At 43.2% G+C, this 22,128-nt stretch overlaps 1 protein-coding gene across 2 annotated transcripts in view; it reads right to left on the bottom strand.

Moving 5' to 3' along the window:
• The window catches only part of CLVS2 (clavesin 2), a 56,176-nt gene extending 36,657 nt beyond the window's left edge, over nucleotides 1-19,519 (bottom strand). The window contains exons 1-3 of one of the 2 annotated variants that reach the window (XM_084623928.1): nucleotides 18,960-19,519; nucleotides 17,519-17,892; nucleotides 6,314-6,488 (exon numbers count right to left, since the gene is read on the bottom strand). In XM_084623928.1, the coding sequence (XP_084480054.1) occupies nucleotides 6,314-6,488; nucleotides 17,519-17,892; nucleotides 18,960-18,995 (585 nt within the window). In that variant the 5' untranslated portion in view covers nucleotides 18,996-19,519. Of the gene's footprint in view, nucleotides 1-6,313; nucleotides 6,489-17,518 lie in introns of both variants that reach the window. The other variant, XM_084623929.1, reaches the window with a different exon arrangement.
• Between the last annotated feature and the right edge of the window lie 2,609 nt (nucleotides 19,520-22,128).

The raw sequence follows: 22,128 nt of genomic DNA, 5'->3' as shown, positions 1-22,128 counted from the left end.
TTGAGTATCAAATTGTCAGCTACAGGTGCCCCAAAACGACTCAAGCTTTTTTAAAGAGGCTCACTTTTAAATCATTTTAACTTGGCAAAGTAATTATTTACCTGAAAATCCTGTCACAGGTGATGTGATAAATTTGATGAAGACATACTGAATTATTCCTACAAAACAAGGAGGTTGAATCCCTGCTTTAGAAGCAACCCCTTGTTAGAAGCAGAACTCCACCTTACCTATGGAGGCGCTACAGCAGGAAAGCTAGCTCCGACATACGCCACAATGAAGTGACTAGCTCTACTCCATCACTGGAGTGCCAGAAGAGTTCTGAGCGAAATGCTGGTATGTCATATTGTTGTCAATTCCAGATGCTCAGGGTTCAGCTGATCGCCATATTTGGGGTCGGGAAGGAATTTTCCTCCAAGGCAGATTGGAAGAGGCCCTGGAGGTTTTTCACCTTCCTCTGTAGCATGGGGCACGGGTCACTTGCTGGAGGATTCTCTGCTCCTTGAAGTCTTTAAACCACGATTTGAGGACTTCAATAGCTCAGACATAGGTGAGAGGTTTTTCGCAGGAGTGGGTGGGTGAGATTCTGTGGCCTGCATTGTGCAGGAGGTCGGACTAGATGATCATAATGGTCCCTTCTGACCTTAATATCTATGAATCTATGACTAGGGTGACTGCTGCCGGAATACCGTGTTCAGTTCTGGTGCCCACAATTCAAGAAGGATGATAAATTGGAGACGGTTCTGGCCAGGGAGAAAGCAGGCCCCCAGAATTGCCAATAGCTCAGTGGTTAGGGAACTCACCTTAGACAAGGAAGGCCCAGGTTAAAGTCCCTGAATCAGAAAGAGCAGGAGCTTGATTCTGGGTTCTCCCACATCCCAGGTGAGTACCCAAAACACTAGTCTATTGGCTATTCTGGAGACACTTTCCCATTTTTTCCCCCCAGCTCTACTTTGGCCTTCTAAAATCAAGACACCAGAAACTATAATGCAGGAAATAATTCTGTATGGTCAGGAAGGTCAGAAGCTCATGCTAAAGTGCTTTGTTGAATTGGCAGAGGTTACCTGGGAATTCAGTGGCACAGCCAGGAATATACTCCCTGCTCTTGTTTCCCAGCCCTAAGCCTGAACCATAAGGACTTCTTCTTCCAATACCGGCAGCACCCCATCCACCTCAATGAAATGTGAACTTGATGGCCTAATCAGCGCCATTTGTTTGCTAACATTATTCAGCCTAGGCAATCTCGGTTTTAATTTGTTCAATCAGAGAAGTGAAACATGGTTAGAGCTTAACATTGGCTAATGTAGAGGTAGTTTTCAAGTGCAAGAAGTATGAAATGTTTCCAATATTCGTATTGTTTGAACAATTGACATTGTTCTCTGGCAGTACAGCTGATGAAGAGCCATGGCAACAGAATATTTTCATGGGCTTCCGACAAGCCAAGACTACTTTTCATAAATAAAAAGGAAACTCCAGGTAAAATGCTGCTTCCTCTTGAATTCCTCTCACCCCACCTCCCAAGTGCCACCAGAGCCTAAGGGGAAGTCTGCTTAGGTATGTTTTCTGGATGATGCAGTGAAGGAACTGGCAGTAGCTAAGTTGTGACAAGTCACTTAGGAAACTTGGCTCCAAGTTGGTATTGCAGACTTAGCTTATTGCCTCTCATACAAATTGGTTCAGGTGTCTGCACTTCATTAGGCCAGCTGTGACAATGTTGACTCACCTTTGCCAAGTACTTTGAGAGCTACAGATGGAAAAGTGTTATTAGCTACTACAGTTTTAGATATTGTAATTAAGGATCAGAAAGCTTCAACAGCTTGGCTGGGAGGCCCTGTGGGTTACACACTGACTGTGCAGCTAACTAATGTGGGTTCTAGCCTTGGCTCTGATTCTTAATTTACTAAGCTATTTTATAGACGCTTAGAATGAATGTAGGGCGGCATACCCACTTTTGGATGGGAGTTCAAGGGGGTGGGGAGTAGCTACATAGTGAACATGCCTATCATGTACCGATGTGCTTTGACTAAGATAAGGGTTGTTCCTGAGGAACCCTATCATAGCCAACAGCTCACCCCTTTATCAAATCAGACACATTTCATTCTATTCCCACCATTAAATTAGGCTTGAATAAAAACTGGGAGTGGATGTGTCATTACACAAAATAAAACTATTTCCCCATGTTTATTCTCCCCCTCCCCACCCCCCTGCCACTGTTCCTCACATGTTCTTGTCAACTGCGGGAAATGGCCCATCTTGATTATCACTACAAAAAGGTTTTTTTTTCTCTCCTGCTGGTAATAGCTCACCTTAACTGATCACTCTCATTATAGTGTGTATGGTAACACCCATTGTTTCATGTTCTCTGTGTATGTAAAATCGTCCCACTGTATTTTCCACTGTATGCATCCAATGAAGTGGGCTTTAGCCCATGAAAGCTTATGCTCAAATAAATTTGTTAGTCTCTGAGGTGCCACAAGTACTCCTGTTCTACTTAGGCTAAACTGTTTGATCTTGTATTTAGCTGTGACACTTATTACCTTTCTCAGACATGAAGAAGAGTTCTGTGTTGCTTGAAATCATCTCTCTCACCAACAGAAGTTAGCCTAACAAGAAATATTACCTCACCCACCTTATCTCTAAAAAGAATGGTGGCATTCTGAAAGCTTCTCAGAAATTTGGAGCATTAGTAATAGACCAGAGGAATGAGTTGAGGGTAGGTACGTGGCGAAAAGTTGGTGACAAATGCAACTTAGTACCTGGGTATCACCACCAAATGGGTGGCATAGATGTTTCATTTGCTGTTAGAGACCTTGTACACTAAAGCTGACCTATTTTTGTAACGCAGACTTCCTAGATTTCACTAGGTCACCTGGTCACAATTGTGCAAAGTACTCTTTTTTTTCTAACAGGAAAAAAAATCATACAAATAGAAATATCTATAAATAAAAATGTCAACCAGGCCACATACTGTAAGAAAGGGAAACCCAGACTGCAAGTTTGTTACTGAGAAGGCATGGCTTCTCCTGACTGACTAAAGATATTGAATTTCAACACGTTCTAATCTCATTGCGTACATAGGCTATAAGCAGCACCTGACATTCAGATCAGTAATTCTGTGGTCTCACTGGTCCTTGGAAAATTATTAAAGCATACAACTGTGTCTATAACTGGTGTGACCACAACATAACAGCGCTGATAAGGCAAGAGAGCCATGCAAACAGATAGAGCATAGAAGACAATTAATTAACACCATAACATACCTATGCCAGGAGTCAGCAAAGTGCTATATTATGAATGAAATTGTATTTCTTGGAGTCCACGGTGTTAGATACCATGTAGCACCTTGGCCACCACCAGCTCTATTTCCCCTTCAGCAGGGCCCCTTTAAGAACTCACTCAGCTTCCAGTCACCTTCTCAGCCCAAAATCCATTAGTTTACCCTTAAGCAGGCTGGCAGCACACTTTGTCAAAAACAGAACTCAAAAGTCCCAAAACAAACACAAAGTCATTCATCAGTTCCAGCTCCACAGCCCCATTTCCTGAGATTACTGTCATGCCTCCAGACATCCCAGCTACTTCTCCCAACCATGCAACCCTCTTACTGCTTCCAGCTGCCTTTTAAATTTGAATCACCTGATTCATCTCAGGTGGGGCTCAGCCTGTAACCAGGGCTGGCTTAGCCCCAGGCTCTCCAGCCCAACGGTAAGCCACCCCGTTACAATCCAGTTAGACGTTGTGGCAGCGTAAGGGTGGAAAGTGAAGAGGTGTTTAAGGAAGAAGCTATGTGGTAGATCTAAAGGTTCCAACCTTGTTGATGACCGATAAGGGTGTTCTTATAATGCTCTGTGATGGACTTTTGGGGTTTTTTCAGTCTGATTTTTTAAAACCTAAGAAATTTCACCCCCAAAAATGTTAAAACACATTAATAATGTTGCAAAGTCAAGCATTCAGAAGTTACAAAACATCAGAATTGAGTTAAATGTTAAGTTGTCTGAAAAAATCAGATCATAGGCATGTTATATTGGGCATGCAAAATTAATGGGAACTTTTGACTTTATAGATGGGAAACACAGGTAAAGAGTGATTAAAATGGGGATGATGCCTGCCTCTCACTCCCTCCTCACCAGAGTCAAAGACCTCCTGGACTACGACTGGAGAGACTGGCTGCATCCCCTGACGCTCGCTCGGCGCATGGGGCTCTCCATGCCTCACACTCCCCAGCGCGTACTTCAGGAGGTGAGGGCCGCTTTACCGCCCACTGCTCAGGTCTTCCTTGACTGGGTCCTGCGAGAGGACATGCCTAGCCCACCCTCCACTCTAGGCCCTACGGACCTTTTCATCGGGCTCCTGCCCCATGGACCTGCCAGGCCATCCCACCCCTTTACCGCGAGCCAGCTGCATGACTTGCAGCCGGTTTGGTTCTGGACTGCGCCAAGAAAATACCTGCCACACTCTTCACGTCCTCGAGCGCCACACTCTTCACGTCCTCACCCTTGCGTCCCGCCCTGACACAAAATGGCAGGACCTCTTGCCACCTCTGGAGGGTGAGGAACCCCGGTGGGCCAGCCTACACTCCACCCTGGTTCCGAGGCCCACTGGGGACATCAGCTGGCGGATCCTTCATGGAGCTGTGAGCACGGGAGTGTACTTGGCGCGGTTCACTCCCCTCCCAGACACCTGCCCCTTTTGCGGCGTGAGGAAGACCCTGGTGCACTTGTACCTGGAGTGTGCCAGGTTGCAGCCCCTATTCCGGCTCCTCTTGGATATCCTATTACGTTTTTGGTTGCACTTTTCCCCTCACCTGTTCATCTACACACTCCCTATCCATGGCCCCACAAAATCGCGGGACCTCCTTGTCAACCTCCTCCTAGCCCTGGCCAAAATGGCCATCTACAAAACCAGGGAGAGAAGGCTGGCTGATGGGGTTTGCTACAACTGTGGGGCCTATTTCCGCTCCTCATTCCGTTCACGCATCCGGAAAGAGTTCCTCTGGGCGGCGTCCGCTGGCTCCCTTGACACCTTCAAGAAGCAGTGGGCACTGTCCGGGGTTCTCTGCTTGGTGTCCCTGTCAGGTTCCCTTCGTTTAGCCCTATGACCTCACTCCCATTCCTGTTATCTCATTAGTTGTCCCCCGTAATTATTTCAAATGCTGATTGATATTGCAAAATAAAAATCACATACTAAATCCAAACTTTCCAAAAACAAGAGGAAAACCCCCACACAAATAAAACACACACGGTGCCCTTAGTCTCTCAAATACCTTGTGCCACAGAGTCACTTTATGTGATTTCTGTTCAAAGCATAACAACCCAACCTGCATCTTTGCTCTTTGTCCTCGCAGCCCAGCTTACACACAGACTGTTCATTTTAGCTCACTGTTTCATATATGGGGCTTGATTGTCCTCTCACTTACACTGTTGCATTCCAGTCAAGACCAGGGAGCTCCACCAGAGTAAGTGAGGGGAAAATCAGGATCACAGTCTCTCAGCTCTCACCATTCACCAATGTGGTAGTAGACTGAGCTCTGGTTAAGGCATTTCAAGAATTAGATCAAAACTTGACCCAGCACTACACAGTTCCTGCAAAGCTAGCAATATCCAAGTGAGTAAAATGCAAAGATAAGGTTGTTCTCTTGTTTTATATAAGTAATGAAAATGTTTAAATAATTAAAATCAGAAAAAAACAAAGAAAAGGAATATATGGCCTTATAAAAGCAAAGCACACTGCCACAAGGGTGAATCATAGGTATTTTTCCATAAAGATTCCTGCTTACGTTCAAGGGAGCAATTATTTCACAGATTACAGTTTTTCATTTTAACAATCATTAAAGACCACAGAAAACAACTGGCAGTTGTGTAGTATCCTTCACAAGGTCTCTGGGCCAAGTATAATGCTCTAAAATGATCAGCATCTATAGCAGCTGTAAATTACAGTAAATATTTAGGGTCTCAATTCTCCAATGCGCCGAGCACTTTGGATCCTGATCCAAAAAATACTTAAGCACCTGCTTACCTTTAAGCCAGGGCACAGTCCCAGTGAAGTCAGATGTGAAACCAGAGTGCCCTGCACCTTGCAGGACCAAGTACTAGGGCATGATTCTACTGCCGTTGAAGTCAATGACAAAACTCCTGTTGTGGGAGCCAGGGCAGACCAAGAGTTCATTAGTGCTGTCTAAAATGATGAGGCAACCCGATTATCTCAAAAGGCGAAAATGTCCCTATTTTAAACAAATGTGCCTCTTTTGTTTGTTTTGAATATGCAGGTTTTCAACCTGGAGCCAAGGAAATAGAGTAAGGAGTGAAAAAGGAAACCTTACCTGAAGGCCTTCTATGGCTAATCTCAGCATGCTTGGTGTGAGTTTGGAGGCCTGCTTAAAGGTGAAGTTGCTCCAGTCTATAATCAAAACAAATCCATTCACTTGAAGTTCAGGGTCTTCAATCATGGCTTCTAAAGAAAGAAGTATGGCACGCAAAATATCCACCAGTGTGTACCTGTCGATAATAGAGGGTGAACTGGGTTAGGCTAACCAGAAGGGAGTGATGAGGGCGTGCAAAAACATGAGATAAAAAACTTCTAATCATTTCCTCTCATGTTATTTATCAAACGTAAACCAAAGGATGGATTTTGATTTTATATTTACCATATAGGTAACCTTGGATAAAATCAGCTATCAAATATAAGCAGCAAAAATATAAACTGCCAAAACAAATGTAAATTTTCCCATAGAAAGTGACAACCTTCTGATCTGCTTAATTATTTTCCCATTTATCAAATGTATACACTGTAAGATCTGTGCAACTTCTATTGTTTTAAGATCATAGCTGCATGGAAGATCATTACAGTCCGACACTACAAACATGCACCCAATGTTCCCTGGCATAACTTTCCAAAGGTAGCGATTACAACTCCCCAGTCTTCAACTGCTAACAAAAGGGAATTTCAACACCTCTCTCTCTCATTATTGTTTACTCTCAGATCCATAAAGTACACTGTAGAATTTTCAAAGCACAACAAAAGAGTCTCTTCATGAAAACAAAGAAAGAAACACACCACTGCTTTGGAACATCTCTGGTTAAAGGCAATGTCAGCCTATTAAGATTTAATTAATCACCTTCTGAGTACTTTTACCCCCTAGCAAGGCAGTTTCAGTACTCAGTTTAGAATCTGATGATCATTTTCTTCTGCTACGGTACACATTAAATTTTAGTACAGAGAGATTGCACAATGTGTACACGCTGCATCTAGAAATAGAATATAATGATGTATTTCACACACACATAAATATAAAGATTCCTATATAAATAAACATGCAATAGAAATGATAATTCCATGCTGATCTCACCACCTAAATTTGGTCTCTCTGAGTCACAGCCTAGTATGGCCTACAAAAACTGTGGACTTTCCAGAGTAGGCTGCTAGGGGGTTCTTCCCTTGTAATTATTCTGCAAGCTGAACAATACTGGTAAAGGCCCCAGGTCTGTAAAGAGATCTGCTAGCAAACCAAAAAACAAACGGGAAAATGGTAAGCATGTTTCATGAAAATTTCTGAAAGAAATTAAACATTATTCATTTAATTCAATTGTTTTCATGATTTTTTTTATTTTGAAAAATTTTCATTTTGAAATCTTTCATGTTGTTTTGTCGAGATAAATCCCACTCTCTATTATATGTTAAAACTTTCCCCCTTTTTTTCCACGCTGGTAAAAAGCGGGCATGGTAATAAGAGAAATCTGGGGAAAAAACCAATTTCTCTCTCTCACTTTATTACTTGCTCTTTCTTTACTTCCACTGGAAATTTTTAAAAGGGGAAAAGTGGAATTGCCTTATAATTTCCAAATGAAAGATTGCAAAAGGTGAAATTTTTCAATTTTTGCCAAAAAAAATTATTTTTTTTGACAAAAAGTTTCCATAAAATGAAATTTTCCATGGGGGGGGGGGGGGAGGCAGTCTTTGAAACTCCATTTTTTGATGCAAAATGGTCAAAAACATTTCAACCAGCTATTCATGGACTCTTACACCCCTACGTGTCCTCTTGGAGTCAGTGGGGCCCTGCATGACCATAGGAGCTGACTACAGCAGATCCCTTTGCAGGGCTGAGACTTTCAGCATTCCACAGCCACCCATAACTGGCCACTTTCCAGAAGCTGAGCGATAGACTCCACCCAGCCTAACTGCCATATCATAGACTATCCGGGTTGGAAGAGACCTCAGGAGGTCATCTAGTCCAATCCCCTGCTCAAAGCAGGGCCAATCCTAATTTTTGCCCCTCAAGGATTGAACTCACAACCCTGCGTTTAGCAGGCCAATGCTCAAACCACTGAGCTTTCAGTCAAAGAGGAAACATTTAAAAATAAAAACGGAACCTGAGTTGTCAGCTCTATCCCAAAGCTCAGTATAAACCACAGAGTAGACCAAGCACCAAGTTTTTACCACCATGTCATCAAATCCTGTGTGTCAGATAGACAGACAGATAGATATATGTATATGTTAATCTGAGACATCATGCATCTTCCTATGTAGTTGTCTCCTAACCCACCATTGGAAAGGGGTGCAGGACACCCAATCAAAGTGGTCTTGAAAACACCCAGTACGGTCTATATTGCACTGTTGGTAGCACAAGCACTATAAAAGACTCCCACTTTTTTTCTACTGTAGAAGCAGCTGCAGCTCTCTTGTTTGGGAGCATGAGAGCTCCACTTTGACAGAGTGTCCCGCACTCCTTTCCAGTGGTGGGGAATGGAAGAGGCACAGGCATACTCTTCCACGGGCACACTAACTTGTATTAGGGATGATCAGAAAAGTTAAAATTTTGATGAAAAAGAGAAAATATTCCATGAAAATGTTCACCAAAAAGGTTATCTGACTAGCTGTAGTACATAAGGTAATTAAAGATGGCTAGGGCATCTCTCTCTTCCGTTGGGGCCATGCACTGGGATTATGCCGTCCTTAAAATGGTAGGCACCCTTTTGGTTTACGCAATCCCACGTGAATGTGGGCAGCTCATTTACATTAAATGCCAAGATGCTGCCCAAGTCTCCAGTGGGCTGAGCTGGGTTTGCAGAGATTTGTTTTCATTCAGGGGGACAGACAACATTTCTTCTGAACACATTAGTCCATTACAAAGCAAGTCTGTCAGGGATCCAGAATGCCACATATATATTGTTTGCTGGATCAGACCCTTAAGCTATCATGACACAGAGAGTGAAATCCTGACCCTGCTAAAGTCAATGACAAAATTCCCATTGACTTTAATGGAGTCAGGATTTCACCCCTAGTGTTGAAGGAGCGGTGATTCTACAGGGCTAGATTCCGATACCCTTACTCACATTCTATAGTACCTTATTCCACAAAAAGGTCCCATTAAGGTGGTACTCAATGTGAGTATGAGTCTCAGAATTTGGCCTATAAAACTTATAATTTCATGGTTCTCAGCTGAAAAAGGCAAGGATTTCTCCCTCCAATGAAGAAGAACAATGATAGAACTACCAGAAAATGCTTTCACTTGCTATCAGGAGAAGACACCCAATTTATCCATGAAATAAAATAAATCAAGTTAGAACCATTCAGGAACTTGTCCATGTTTTAAAAACAAACAAACAAACAAAAAAAACACCACCTTGATAGGAAATTAGCTGAAAATAAGAGATAATCAAAATGCCAGGGTAAGATAGTTTATCTATACTGGGCTTTCTTTCTTGATTTTGCTATATTACTTAAGTCAGCTACATTGCTGAAAATCACAAAAGAAAGAAAAATCCATTATGGGCAGTGCTTAGTTTTTGCTGGGCTGAACTCTGGCATCTGTGAGCTTGGCAGTTCATAACCCCAGCCCTGGGCTATCAGCCAGCAGCTGCCACTCTCTGACACCCAGCTCTGAAGGCAGCACCGCCCCCAGCAGCCGTGCAGAAGTAAGGGTGGCACTACACCATACCATGCCATAGTTCTGTGCTGCTGCTGGCAGCGGTACTGCCTACAGAGCTGGGTGCCCAGCCAGTGCCAATGCTCTCTGGCTGCCCAGCTTGTGCCCTGGCACTTCTTTCATTACAAATTAAGCACCGATTATAGGCCACTTAACACAGTTTTTACTCTGAGCAAATGCTGAGGCTACCCAGAAATCTAAATCCAACATGATAGAAGAAACCTTAGGTGTTGCAAATTGCAAGTTGTGTATTAAAGTCAAAGCAGAAAAGCTCTATAAAATGAAATACGAATAAAGGAGCTATATTACAGTTGTTACATAGCACGGAGTTATTTGCATAAAGCTTCATCTCTAGTCCACTCTACACAATACATGGGACCTATGTAAACTGAAGTCCTGTCACAGGCTTGTGACAGACTTGTCCTGCTATATGATGAACCATACCACATGTTCCATTCTCATCTGGACTTGAAGTGTGTGTGACTGTGGTTGGTAGAAAATTACTTGCCACTGAGACATGCAATTTTTTTTAAAAAACTGGATACCTATAATCATGCAGCTACATACCCAGTAGCCAATAACAAACTAATTCAAGTCCCATGCAACAACATTCTATCTTTGCATATTTCCTAACATTTTCCAGGGACTTATTAGGAAATGTAACGGAATGTAGAGCTGGATAACTATTTTGTAGTTGTTAGTCAAATCATTGGATAAATAACCTGCCCCCCCATCCAGTTTTCAACCACCTCAAAAGCTAGTCAAATATTCTTGTTCCATACATTCTTCAATCCATAATGCAGTATTTGTGGACTAATTTACCTGGGCAGCTCTAGAAGATGTATTATGGAGTAACCATTAGTAGCTCCATAGTTCAGATTGCAACATTGTTTCCATTTAAAAAGGAATTTTGAATCCTCTCTAAATCTGAACAGCTTGAAAACTGTTAGGCCAGTTCAGGGGCCCGGGTAGAGTTTGTGGTGCACCTCAGAGGCCATTTGATCAAGCATTTCCTGAGACAGAGCCCTCCAAAATGAACTGTTTAAGTATTGCTAACCTAAAATGTGTTTCTCATGGGATTACATTTATTTTGACCTTCTCTCTCTCTAATTTCATTTACCCTCTTTTTATCCTCTCTCCTTATTCCAATCTTTCTTCAGTCTCCTCTGTTCATTGCAGATTGATAAATACACACACGTTCATTCCTTACAGCCCCACCCCTTTCCTGTTTTATGTTTTCCCTTTATTAATTGTTGTCTCTTTCCTGACCACTCCTTTTCTTTCTTGATTCTCTCTTCTTCTTTCTCCCTTTCCTCCCTATTGCTTGCCTGCTCTCTCCTTTTCTTGTCATCGCCCCAATCAATGCTTCTTCCTCCCCAGATCCTATGAAAAAACCCTTGACTTTGGTGCTGCACTGGTCAAGCATTGTTCAAAAACAGGTGCACTAGTCTAAATGTATTAAGCTCTAGTTACATAAAAATTTGACATCAAAAGTATTATATAAAGAGATGCAAAAAGAAAGCTAACTAATGGGAATTTTGAGACTTGGCTGATATTTTAGTGTTCTGCGTACCCCCAATTTTACAATTTTTTTATATACAATTTCTTTGATTTCCTTGGATTTATAAAAGCCTCCGTAGGTGCCCATCCTACCCCCTGGGTTGTACTGCTAAGATCCATGTGCAGTGTTCAGATAACTTTCAGTTTAACTAGAGAAATGTCACAAAGCAAAAACGAAAAGTAGCATCAACTGCAAGCATTAGCACAAAATATAACTGGAACGAGATGAGATTTGTTGCAGTTGCTAGTTGTTAACTACTGCCATTGTACAGCGTGAAAGAAAGAAGCCATCATTTTATTCCATCGATCTGTACTGTTACAGCCATTGGCCAGCTCAGTGTGCGTGCTAAGTAGCATGTGCCCATTCTTCACAGCAAGACCCAAAGACTCCAGCAGATTAAGTTATTTTGACCTCCAGGCCTTTCAGCTTTCAGGGTGTTTGTTTATTGAGGGGACATTGAGTGCTTTATTTTCCTCTGACCCCAGTTTTCCAATTACTGCGACAGTGGTTTCAGGTGAGCAATGTGCATTGTGTCTGATTTGCTATGATGTATGGCTTTACAATAACCTAGAGCTAACCTGCACCCCACTGCTGGAGAAATAAATCCTGTTTTATTAATGGCTGACAGTCACACTTTTTCATATAGCCTCTCACATGACATACAGTAGCTAGTAGTGTGTAACTAATTCTTTTAAATAATCTAGAATTCACTAGTAACTGTATTTATTGCCTCCTATTTATACAACCATGATTTATACAATACTGATACGTTTTTCTAGGCTAAAAGTAACAAAGCTGGAAACAGGTGATCATGTACTGAATGAACACTGTGGGCTAGGTTCACAAAAAGCATCACAACGTCCAATTTTTAGGCACCTAGGAAATCACTGAGATACACAAGGCCTGAGTTAGGCGCCCAGGCTTTATGTGCAATGAATGGAGAGAGACAGATACCTAAGAATATAATTCAAAAAACAAGCAAGCTAGGCAGCTCCTTGCCTAAGCCAACCAATGGGAGATGCTGAGGAGAGGGGTGTGTCCTAAGCTTCACTCCCTCACAGAATTCAGCACCTACAATATAGGCTGGAAGGAAGCAGCTCTCTTGGCATGGGATTCTCAGATGTGAACCCTTGCTTAGAATTAGGTGCAGATGGCATTTTTTGCAAGAAGTTGGGGTGGGGTGGAGAGGAGGAGGAAGAAGAGCAACCATCCTGTGCCCTGGCTTCATCCTCATGCAACAACTGAAACTAGAAAGAAGACAGCTAGATCACTGGTAGCAGAAGTCTTATGTCAAATCAAATCACCTATGTCAGATGTTTTTAACATCTTATGCCAGAGTTATGTGGGAAGCAAAGTAGAGTTTCTTTGCCTTTACCATAGCATCTGTCAAATCTTGCATCAGCTAATTCCCATTTGTTTTGAATAGCAGACAGTCTGGTTCCTCTGAGATGTCGCATTAGCTCTATGGCTGACGTGAGTCCCTACCATTATGAGGAAATTTTGTGTGGATTCAGTCTGCTTCTGTGGATGCAAAGTGGTCTCCACTTGAGTTTAGGTCAGTGTAGCTTCCTGAGGTACTAGATGTGTTGGGAATATAATCATACCACAACCTTTTAGAATCATGTCCACCCAGGCTGGTGAAGGCTTCCATTAAAGAAGCTCTTGTAAAGTCACTGCTCCAAAAAAAAAATCACTTCATTCTGGCAGTCTCTAGCATCTAGTATCTAGTTAACCAACAATGGTAGACAATTTTAGAAGGTTTTGGCAAGACAACTCAACTACAAGAGATGCCTCAGATCTCCTTGACTCTTGTCAATCTGGGTACAGGTGTGGGTACTGACAAAAGAGGAGACCTCATAAAAGTCAGCTAAAGTTAAAAATCTTTTGTTTTATGTCTATTGTGTTAGCACCCAGAAGCCGCAATCAAGATCAAAAAGCCTACTGTGTTAGACATTGTACAAAGCATAGGGAAGTATAGCTTTTGCCCCAAAGATCTTACAGCTTTGATCTTTTGGATTTGCCATTAATACCCAGAGTAACAAACTTCTATTATAGTGTTTTCATTAATTATAATTCATATTTTAAAAAAATATATTATTTCACACATAGACTGACCTTAATATCCAAGTAGTGTTACTATTTATTTGCATAATTATTTTGACATTTTGTTCAACTCATCGCTTCAAAAATCTACTTGCTAACTCATCTGGTGACTAGGGAGTCGCAGAGTAGGATGAGCCCTTAATGTTTGAGGAATTTAAGCTGCCATTTAAAAAAGTTTCTAACCCGTGTGGTTGTGAAAACAGCCTTTTGAATGTGAACCCGTGCAGTGTCTTGTTCCTGAGTCCTCAACAGACCTCTCCAGTGCCTTTGATTCAGCTTATAGATTTCCCCAGGGGACAGCAGAGTAAAATTAACAAGTCTGGTCAATTTCACCGCTGATATTCAGAACCCTGCAGACAGCTGTGAAACTGACAGGAATAATGCCAATTTTATTCTGCCATTCTTGGGAAAGCTCTGAGTGATAGTTGAAACAAACATTAGTGATAGTTATCTAGGAAGATATTCCAAAATACCCACAAAGGGTAGTGGAGGATGAGGATACAAAAAAAAAAAAAAAAAGCCCTCACCCACTGCAATAGCCAGAAAATTTTTGGAAGGAGTAAGATAATAGAGATCCTTGCTCCCAACAATCAAAAGGCTATGCCTGGGGGGTGCGGGAGGAGAAGACAATCTCCCTTCCAGCAACCAGTTGGAAGCATAAAATAGATAAATTATACACCTATTATCCAAATGTAATCATATACCTCATATTAATCAGAAGTTAATATGAAAGATTGAGCCCTATGTACAACCCAGGCACAGCCCCTGGTAGGAATCCCATCACCTTTTCCCTACCCAACTGCTGAGAGAAGTGGTGGACTGCTCACTAAGACATTCCCCTTAATCCTTGCACTAGAACCTCACCCCATCTTTTTTATAGGTTTCTGGTTTAGTCTTTCAGACTGTAGGGCATCTGGTAGAGTTTTCAGGCCCTGCTTTAATTTAGTGAATGTAATGTCTTGTTTGGCACATGGGCTTGTTTTCTCATAGGAATGTTTTGTTTCATTCTTTTCCTATTCCTAAGTCCTTTAATTGGTTTGATGGTAATTGGAACTATATAAATGACTGTTGATGCTATATAAATCCTCTGATCTGTGGCTGTTATTCATTTAAAAAAAACAATTGTCACTTTTTAGTTGGAACTGTTAATATGTTGGCTATAATAAATTGCACACATATGATAAATTATATTTATTGGCTTGTAGCGCACTGTTAATTTAGTCAAGAAAGTATGCAGGAAATTCACTGATTGAACAGAAGCTTTTGAAAAGTCTTGTTATAAGTAAAAAGCACACTGGTTTGCGTACTGTTAACGCATTAAGGGCTTAATCAATGTGAGAGACGGGTGCATAGCACCACTCAGGATCAGGCACTAAATGAATATCAGGTCAGCTGCATTCGTGGGGAGGCAGTGCAGTCCCTTGGATGGGATACTCGCCTGGGAGTCAGGAAATCTAAGTTTTATTCCCAGATCTGCCACTGACCTGCTCTGTGACCTTCAGCAAGTCAATTCCCCTTTCTGTACCTTTGTTCTCCTCCCTTTGTCTGTCTTATCCCTGTGGACAAATAACTCTCTCTTTAGGGCAAGGACAGTGGGATTTCAATCTCAGTTGGGGTATCTCAGTCACACTACGACTGTAATATAAATAATAATGTGTTCAGTTAAACTTACATAAAATTGTAATTATGTTTTGTCTTTTTAATATTCTCCCAGATGATCTCAGGTAATTTAAATCAAATAAGAACACATCTCACTATTAATACAGGAGAATAAACCCACTCTTGCCACATTAAAAACAAGTGATTAACAAGTGCTATTTTTTTGTACTTTGACTAAGAACTAGTGCTCTGCGTATTTCCACATAAAACTTATTTTACCAGAGTGCAATTATGAAGAAGAAAATTGATCATACTCGAGACAGGCCAGACTAGATTGGTGAGAGAATTTCATCATAGCAGAAGTACAACTTCAAAAAGATGTCTAACTTGTCATGTCCTTCCACTTATTCCTGTCATTTTGCTCTTTCTTTTAGGATATTACCAGCTTCTTAATTTAAGAAAAGGCTTGAGGTTGTCGTTACAGGGTAAGGAGCTATAGTGACGTAACTATTTATTATTATTATTGTGGCAGTGCCTGATCCTGCAACCTTTGCACACATCAATAGTACTTGCTCTCTTGGGTAACCTTAGTGATTTTAATGAGATTACTCGCAGGAGTATAGTTTGCAGGAGTGGGCCATAAATAGTTCGCACCTAAGGAATCCATGAATAGATCTGTATTGAAAGTTAAACAATGTTTAAACTGCCTGTAATTTGAAGGCTATAGGTGATCCACCAATAACAGAAGGAAATTATGTATAGCATCCCCAGTGATGCATTTTTAAACCAATTTCCCCCCCCCCCCCCCCGCCCCACAGAACACGCTGCCCGTTGCTCACATACCCGGCCTCGATAATAATACACAGCACTTGCATGAGCTCACTAAGCCATCCTCACGCCAGAACGGACCACAATCAGTTTTAGGGCCCTTGGAGCCTCATTCAGTTTTGAAACCTTGCGACAAAAAACTTGTATAAAGACCCCTCCCATCTCACTGATAATTTCACCAAGGAGACCGTCAGATGCAGAGTAGGAGAGGTGAAGGGAAGAGATGTTTAACATCAGTCTGACACATACATAATTAGATGGTTCAGTAACTAATCTTGCCTTCTCTGGCTGAGGAAAAGTAGTCAGAGCCTGAGCTTCATGTGCGTCCAGACTTTTCAGTTCCTCTTCAGAAATGGGAATTAGCCCTGAGCTGGAAGAGCATTGTGGGTATTACTGATATGCAAATGAGCACTACCAAGCAGCCCTCTCTTTCATTACTTGAGATGTATTGTGTGCTTAAGCAAAAGGAGCTGAGACAAGATCTAATAAATATTTGTCAGGCCAGTTGGACAAATTATCTGTTTTGCCTCTTTTAAATGCATCATTATTTCAGCTGGGGAAGAGGCAGAGGAATGTAAATCAAGGAGCATGTCCTTTGCCTAATCCATCAATAAGGGAAAAAGGAGTCCCTATCCTCCGCCCTGAATATACAGGGCAGTGCACAGAGGGAGCTTTAAGTCAAAATGTGTCATCGCTATTTCCTTTTTCCTGCTCCATGCTGCGGTCCAGTCCTGCTGTGTGTAAAGCAGGGTGTGTCCCTATTGCCCTCCCCATCATCCTGTAACTACTGGATTTCATCAGTGGTGTGGGGAGGTTTCAATCATAAAGTCATAAAGTTTAAGGCCAGAAGGGACCACCAGATCATCTCAACCTTCTGTATATCACAGGCCACCACCAACACTCAGCACCTACATGCTAAACTCAACAACTGAAATCAGACCAAAAGCATTACAGCCCAAAGGAGACTAGACTGTTCTGTGCCACAGGAGGGACTTAGGTGCACCAGTGTCCAAGGCCCCTGCAATGGCAGGGAAATGATTAAGGAAGATACACCCAGATGATCCTGGCACATGATCTGCACCCATACGCTGCAGAAGGTGATGGCCCGCCAATGTCACTACCAATCTGACCTGGGGGAAAATTCCTTACAGGTACCACATATGGTGATCAGTTAGACCCTGAGCACATGAACCAGCCAAGCACCTGAGAGAGAAAATGCTTGGTGCCATCTCACAGCCTTTGCTCACCCTGTCCAAAGTCTCATCTCTAGCTGTGGCCATTCCTGATGCTTCAGAGGAAGGAGATACAACTACCACCACCCCAAAAAAATCCAGAATACACTGGGAGGAAGAGTCCCTTCCTGACCCTGGCTGGTGGCCAACTGAAACCCTGAAGCATGAGCTTTTAGGACCATAAGATATGCAGTCCAATGGCGGTGGGTGGGTTAATGAATGAGTGCATCTCAGCCAGGTGGGAAGGGGCATGTGTTAGAGTCTGGGCTCAGTATTTACCTGCTCTGGTCCCAGTTGGCAGCAAACAGGACCAGGATCTTCCTTCCATAGTGGTCAAGGTTGGCCAGCCCGCCGGGGAAGCCATCCTTCAGTGCCTGCTTGATGCCAGGGTCAGTGGCCTTGAAGCTCTTGAACATGTCCAGGTTCTGCTGCCGGTACTCAAAGTACTGAGCCAGCAGGCGGAATGCCTCGAAGTGCTGAAATTTCCTGGCTCTCAGGAAGCGTAGAATGAAGGCATCATCTGTGCGGAGGAAGCCAATGTCTGGCCGAGTGATCACCATGTCCCGCACCTCCTGGATGTCCTGGTGCAGGGTATCCGGGTTCTCATTCAGCTCCAGCCGGGCTTTCTCCAGCGTCTCTGGGGACAGACCTGCCTGCAAATGAGTCATAGTGCTGCTCCCTCCTCTGTCGCTGCTAACTGTGCTCCTTTCCCTTATAGGATGCACCCCCACACAACCCCAAAAGGCTGATGCAGTTGTTCCTTAGAACATGTACCCCCCTCCCTAAATCTCCCCACAACCTGCTGCTCCTCTTCCTTGTAGAATGTATCCCCTAGCCCCAACAACCTGCTGCTCCTGTCCCTTATGAGACCCCTCTTCCACCTGGCAAATAACCTTTCCCCCAGAACCCCAATAGCCTGATGCTGCAGTCACTGTAGAGAGAAAAGCCAATATAACAATAACACCACGCCACACACAAACACCCTATTGCTGCAAATCACTATGGGAAGAAGCCCAGCAACAGCTAGTAATAATAATTAATAAAGTGGATCCCCAGCAGAGTTTCCAGGAAGGGGGGAGGGTTCTTTCCCCCAGAAGACCCAAGTTTGCCCCTTTGGTTAAGTAGGCATTTTATCGGTGTAATAAAAAGCTGCAGTTGTGGTGGTTTTTTAAGAGCCACATGATCACAGAGAGCGAGTCCAAAAAGCAGGATGAAGGACTCTCTCTGGATTTGGGATGAGGTTTTTATCCCTCCCCCGTGCAAACAGTGATCTCACCCCTGATGCTGCAGTCACTAGAGAAACAACACCAATAATAATAAATAATAATAATAATAAATAAATTAATTAAATAAAGGTGGTGCCTCAAACTGAGAGTTCCCGGTAGAGGTTGCTTTCCAAAAGAAGGACCATTTATTTAAGACCAAGGTCTGCCATGGTTAAGAGGCATTTTTCTTTGATTTAAAAAGAAAAGGAAAAAAGCTACATGTCGTTCGTTTGCTGGTCTATATTTAAAGATCCTCTTGAGCGCAGACAAGGGCTCCAGAAAAAAAACTGCCTATGGCTTGGGGTGGGCTTTTTCCTTCTCCCCACCTACGTACACAGCGATCTCAGATGGTACCCGCAGGATCTGGTGCTGGTTGTTGTATTTCCCCCACCCCCGCTCTATTATTTTATTTATTTTTCTTTTTTTTTTTATCTCAGCCAGGTCTTCCCACGCACCGCACGCCGCCTCGGAGGGACTGGTCTCCAGCCCATCCTCCTCCTTCTCCCGGACGGCTGAATTCAACCGCTTTGCAAAACGCACGGTACTTAGCAGCAAGGAAAAAAGGGCTGGGAAGACAGCTCGCCAGGCAAACAAAAACCTAGGCAATGCGGCACCTCCCGGCATCCATCAGCAACAGCAGCTCCTCTCGCCGGCAAGCCCGGAGCTAGGCAGCTGGGAGGAGAGGCAGAGTCGCCGAGCCCGGAGCCCAGGACCTGCGGCGGAGCCCGGCTGGTGTCTGGCCGGGGCGATGCTGCGGCTCCGCTTGCAGAGAGCGCGGGCTCCGCGCCGCCGCCGCCGCCGCCGCCGCCTTTGTGTTGGGCTGGAGCAAGCCGGCGGCTTCTTGTGCGGCTGCTGCGGCTCTGCCTCGTGTTCAGTGCGCGGCTGCTGGCAGGTTTGCGTCAATCAGGGCTCCCTAGGCGGCTGCTGCCGGTGACTCCAGCTCAGATCAGCCCCTCTCTCGCTCACGCCCTTCCCCCTGCTTGCTGTCCGCGGGAGAAAGAGAAAAACCCACAGAGCAGCCCCCAGATCGCTCCAGCCCATGCCCCCGGTTCCCCCCTGCACCTGCTCCCCTGCCCCTCCTTGGGCCACCAGCAGGCCTCTTGCAATGGAATATTTATATTTCGGCAGCTGAGAAACGCCCCCCTGCCCTCCCTTTCCCCCAACCCATCTAGTCCTTCCCACTCTTTTGTGTACAGAGAGCCGAACTGCAGTGGAATTAGCAGCTATTGTTGATTTCGATTCATATTGACACTCATTAGTGTCTAGTTCCTACAGGAACCATCCCTCTTCTAAATGCATTTGAGATACTACAAAAAAAAACAAAACAACCCCCACACATCGGTGGCTTTGGGTTATTAAAAATGCCTTTGCGGCAGGAAAGTTTAGAAGAGAAATCCAGAACTACTTGGCAGTGTGTATGGGATGGAGAAAGGGGGTTCAGCAATGGTAAATTACAGCAGCCCCTGTGACCCTCTAATTGTAAATTCTTTAATTCAGACACACACAACTGCTGGGGAAACCATTGACCCTTTGTGGAGAATGATTCTTGCTTGTTCTCAGCCTAAAAGTGACTTCTGATGTATTTGGAAAGTTCAGTAAAATTCAGATTGGCCAGTTTTGAGACATTTGAAGATGGTTTTCTGTTAAGATTTTTTTTCAATGATGATTTGCACTCTGACAACTCAAACACGGCTTCTTTTGACTGTGGTTTTCTGATTATAGAAATACACAGAAAAACCACAATCCCAAATTAGGCCTCAATCCTGCAAATGCAAATCTCTTTGAATCCTTTCAGATTACTGACATTTCTAAAATTAAACACATGCATATATCTTTGTAGGATCAAGTCCTGGTTGCAGTGCCAGAATTTTGTTTTTCTTCTTTATCTGGCTGTTTCTTTTGGTTTTATACTCCAGTTATACTCACTCCTTTTTGGCTGAGTTTTCTGAAAACAGAAATGTTAAGGGAAAAGAGCCTCCATTTAATTAAAATAAATAAAACTCCCAGTTTTCCTTGAGCTACAGGCCATCCCTCTTTGAATTCATTATATTACAAAGGAATACTCTGCTTCTTAAAATTGGATTTAGCCCTTAGTGAAGCCTACTGTCTTTCCCTGGTGTCTTTCACCATGAGCTTGCACTCCTTACTCAGACTAAACTCCTAGCTCTAGCTCCTTAGCATTGCAACACCTAACTCAATTCCCAGCCCTTAGTTAGGTGCTGTAGCTCCCTACACAATGCACAGGCAGGTTAGATGCCTATGAATGGGATCCACAAAAGCCAGCAGGATGAGCATGGATTTGCCTAAATTAGCCAATAGAAAATGCTAAAGAGAAGGGTGCGGTCTAAGGCCTCTTTCCTCAAAGGAAGTTAGGTGCATAAATCGGGGTTGGAAGAAAACTCCTCCCTCTGCTTGGACTACACAGCTATGAACCCTCTCCTGGAGTTAGTTGCCAAAGTCCTTTTTTGCAACAAAACAAAAACACACAAAAACAGACAAACAAAAAAAAAACCCAAAGAAGTAGATGCACCCTTCTAACCTTTAGCCTATCAGTTAGAGCACTCCCTTAAGCTGTAGAAGACCCAAATTCAAGTCCCTGTTCCAATGACTACTTACACAAAGTGGAACAGTTTCAAAAGGAGAGACTGAGAGGACATAGCCCAATAGCTTGTGCACTCAGCTAAGAGGGGGAACTATGGGTTCATATCCAGTCTCCACATCTGGCAGAGATAATAATTGAACCTGGTTCTCCCACATGCGGGTGACTGTACTAACCACTAAGCTACAACTTATAAGGAGGTATTAGTACTTCCTCTTCCTATGCCATTTTGTGCAAGGTTTGATCGGTTAGCCTCTAAACACACCTACTGTATTGGGCCCCACAGTTGAGATAGATAAGGAATGCCTAGTTTGAGGATCCCACCAGGGTTTAGGAGTGAGCTAGTTGTCCAGGCAACAGGACTGAGGTGCCTATGTGCATGCCCAGCTGCAGATGTTTAGGTACTTAAGGGACTTTAGCAGCAGAAACTTAGGCTCCTAGGGACTTTAGGCACCTACCTGGTTAAGTAGCAGCTATGCCACGGTTTTGAGGAGCTACATTTTGGACTTGTGTGCCTAAATCCCTTTGTGAATCTAGCCCCCCACTGAAGCTAATGTGAGCTTTGCTTAAGAAAGGAGTGCATGACTGGGCCCTTAGTATGCAAATAAATTTTATTAAGCTTTAAAAGTCATTGGGTGTGCATGAAAGACTACAACACGTACATAGTTCTTTTACCCAATCCAATATTACACTGTTTTCTTTGCAAGATTATCCAGTTAAAAATCCAAAACTTAAAGAGGTACAAAGGCAAAAGAGGAAAAGCAATGGAAAGGATGGTAAGGGCAAGGAGAGAGGCCCAGACCTACGAAAGGTGTTTAAGTGGCAAACTTCCATTGAAATCAAAGGAAATTAGGAGCCTTAACAGCTCTGTGAATCTGAGCCAGATTCAGATTTTCCTGAGCTAGTGAAAAAAGTGATCTAAATTACCCCAAAAACCCACCCAAAATTCTAAATTAAATCAATTTCCCCCAATCAGTTAACCAAATCCTCTATCCAGTGAACAAATAGCACTCAGATACTCAAAA

Source organism: Lepidochelys olivacea, assembly GCF_965140295.1.
Source record: "Lepidochelys olivacea isolate rLepOli2 genome assembly, chromosome: 3".
Taxonomy (NCBI): domain Eukaryota; kingdom Metazoa; phylum Chordata; order Testudines; family Cheloniidae; genus Lepidochelys; species Lepidochelys olivacea.
The sequence above is the reverse complement of the archived record's forward strand: the minus strand, read 5'-3'. Positions and strand labels throughout refer to the sequence as shown.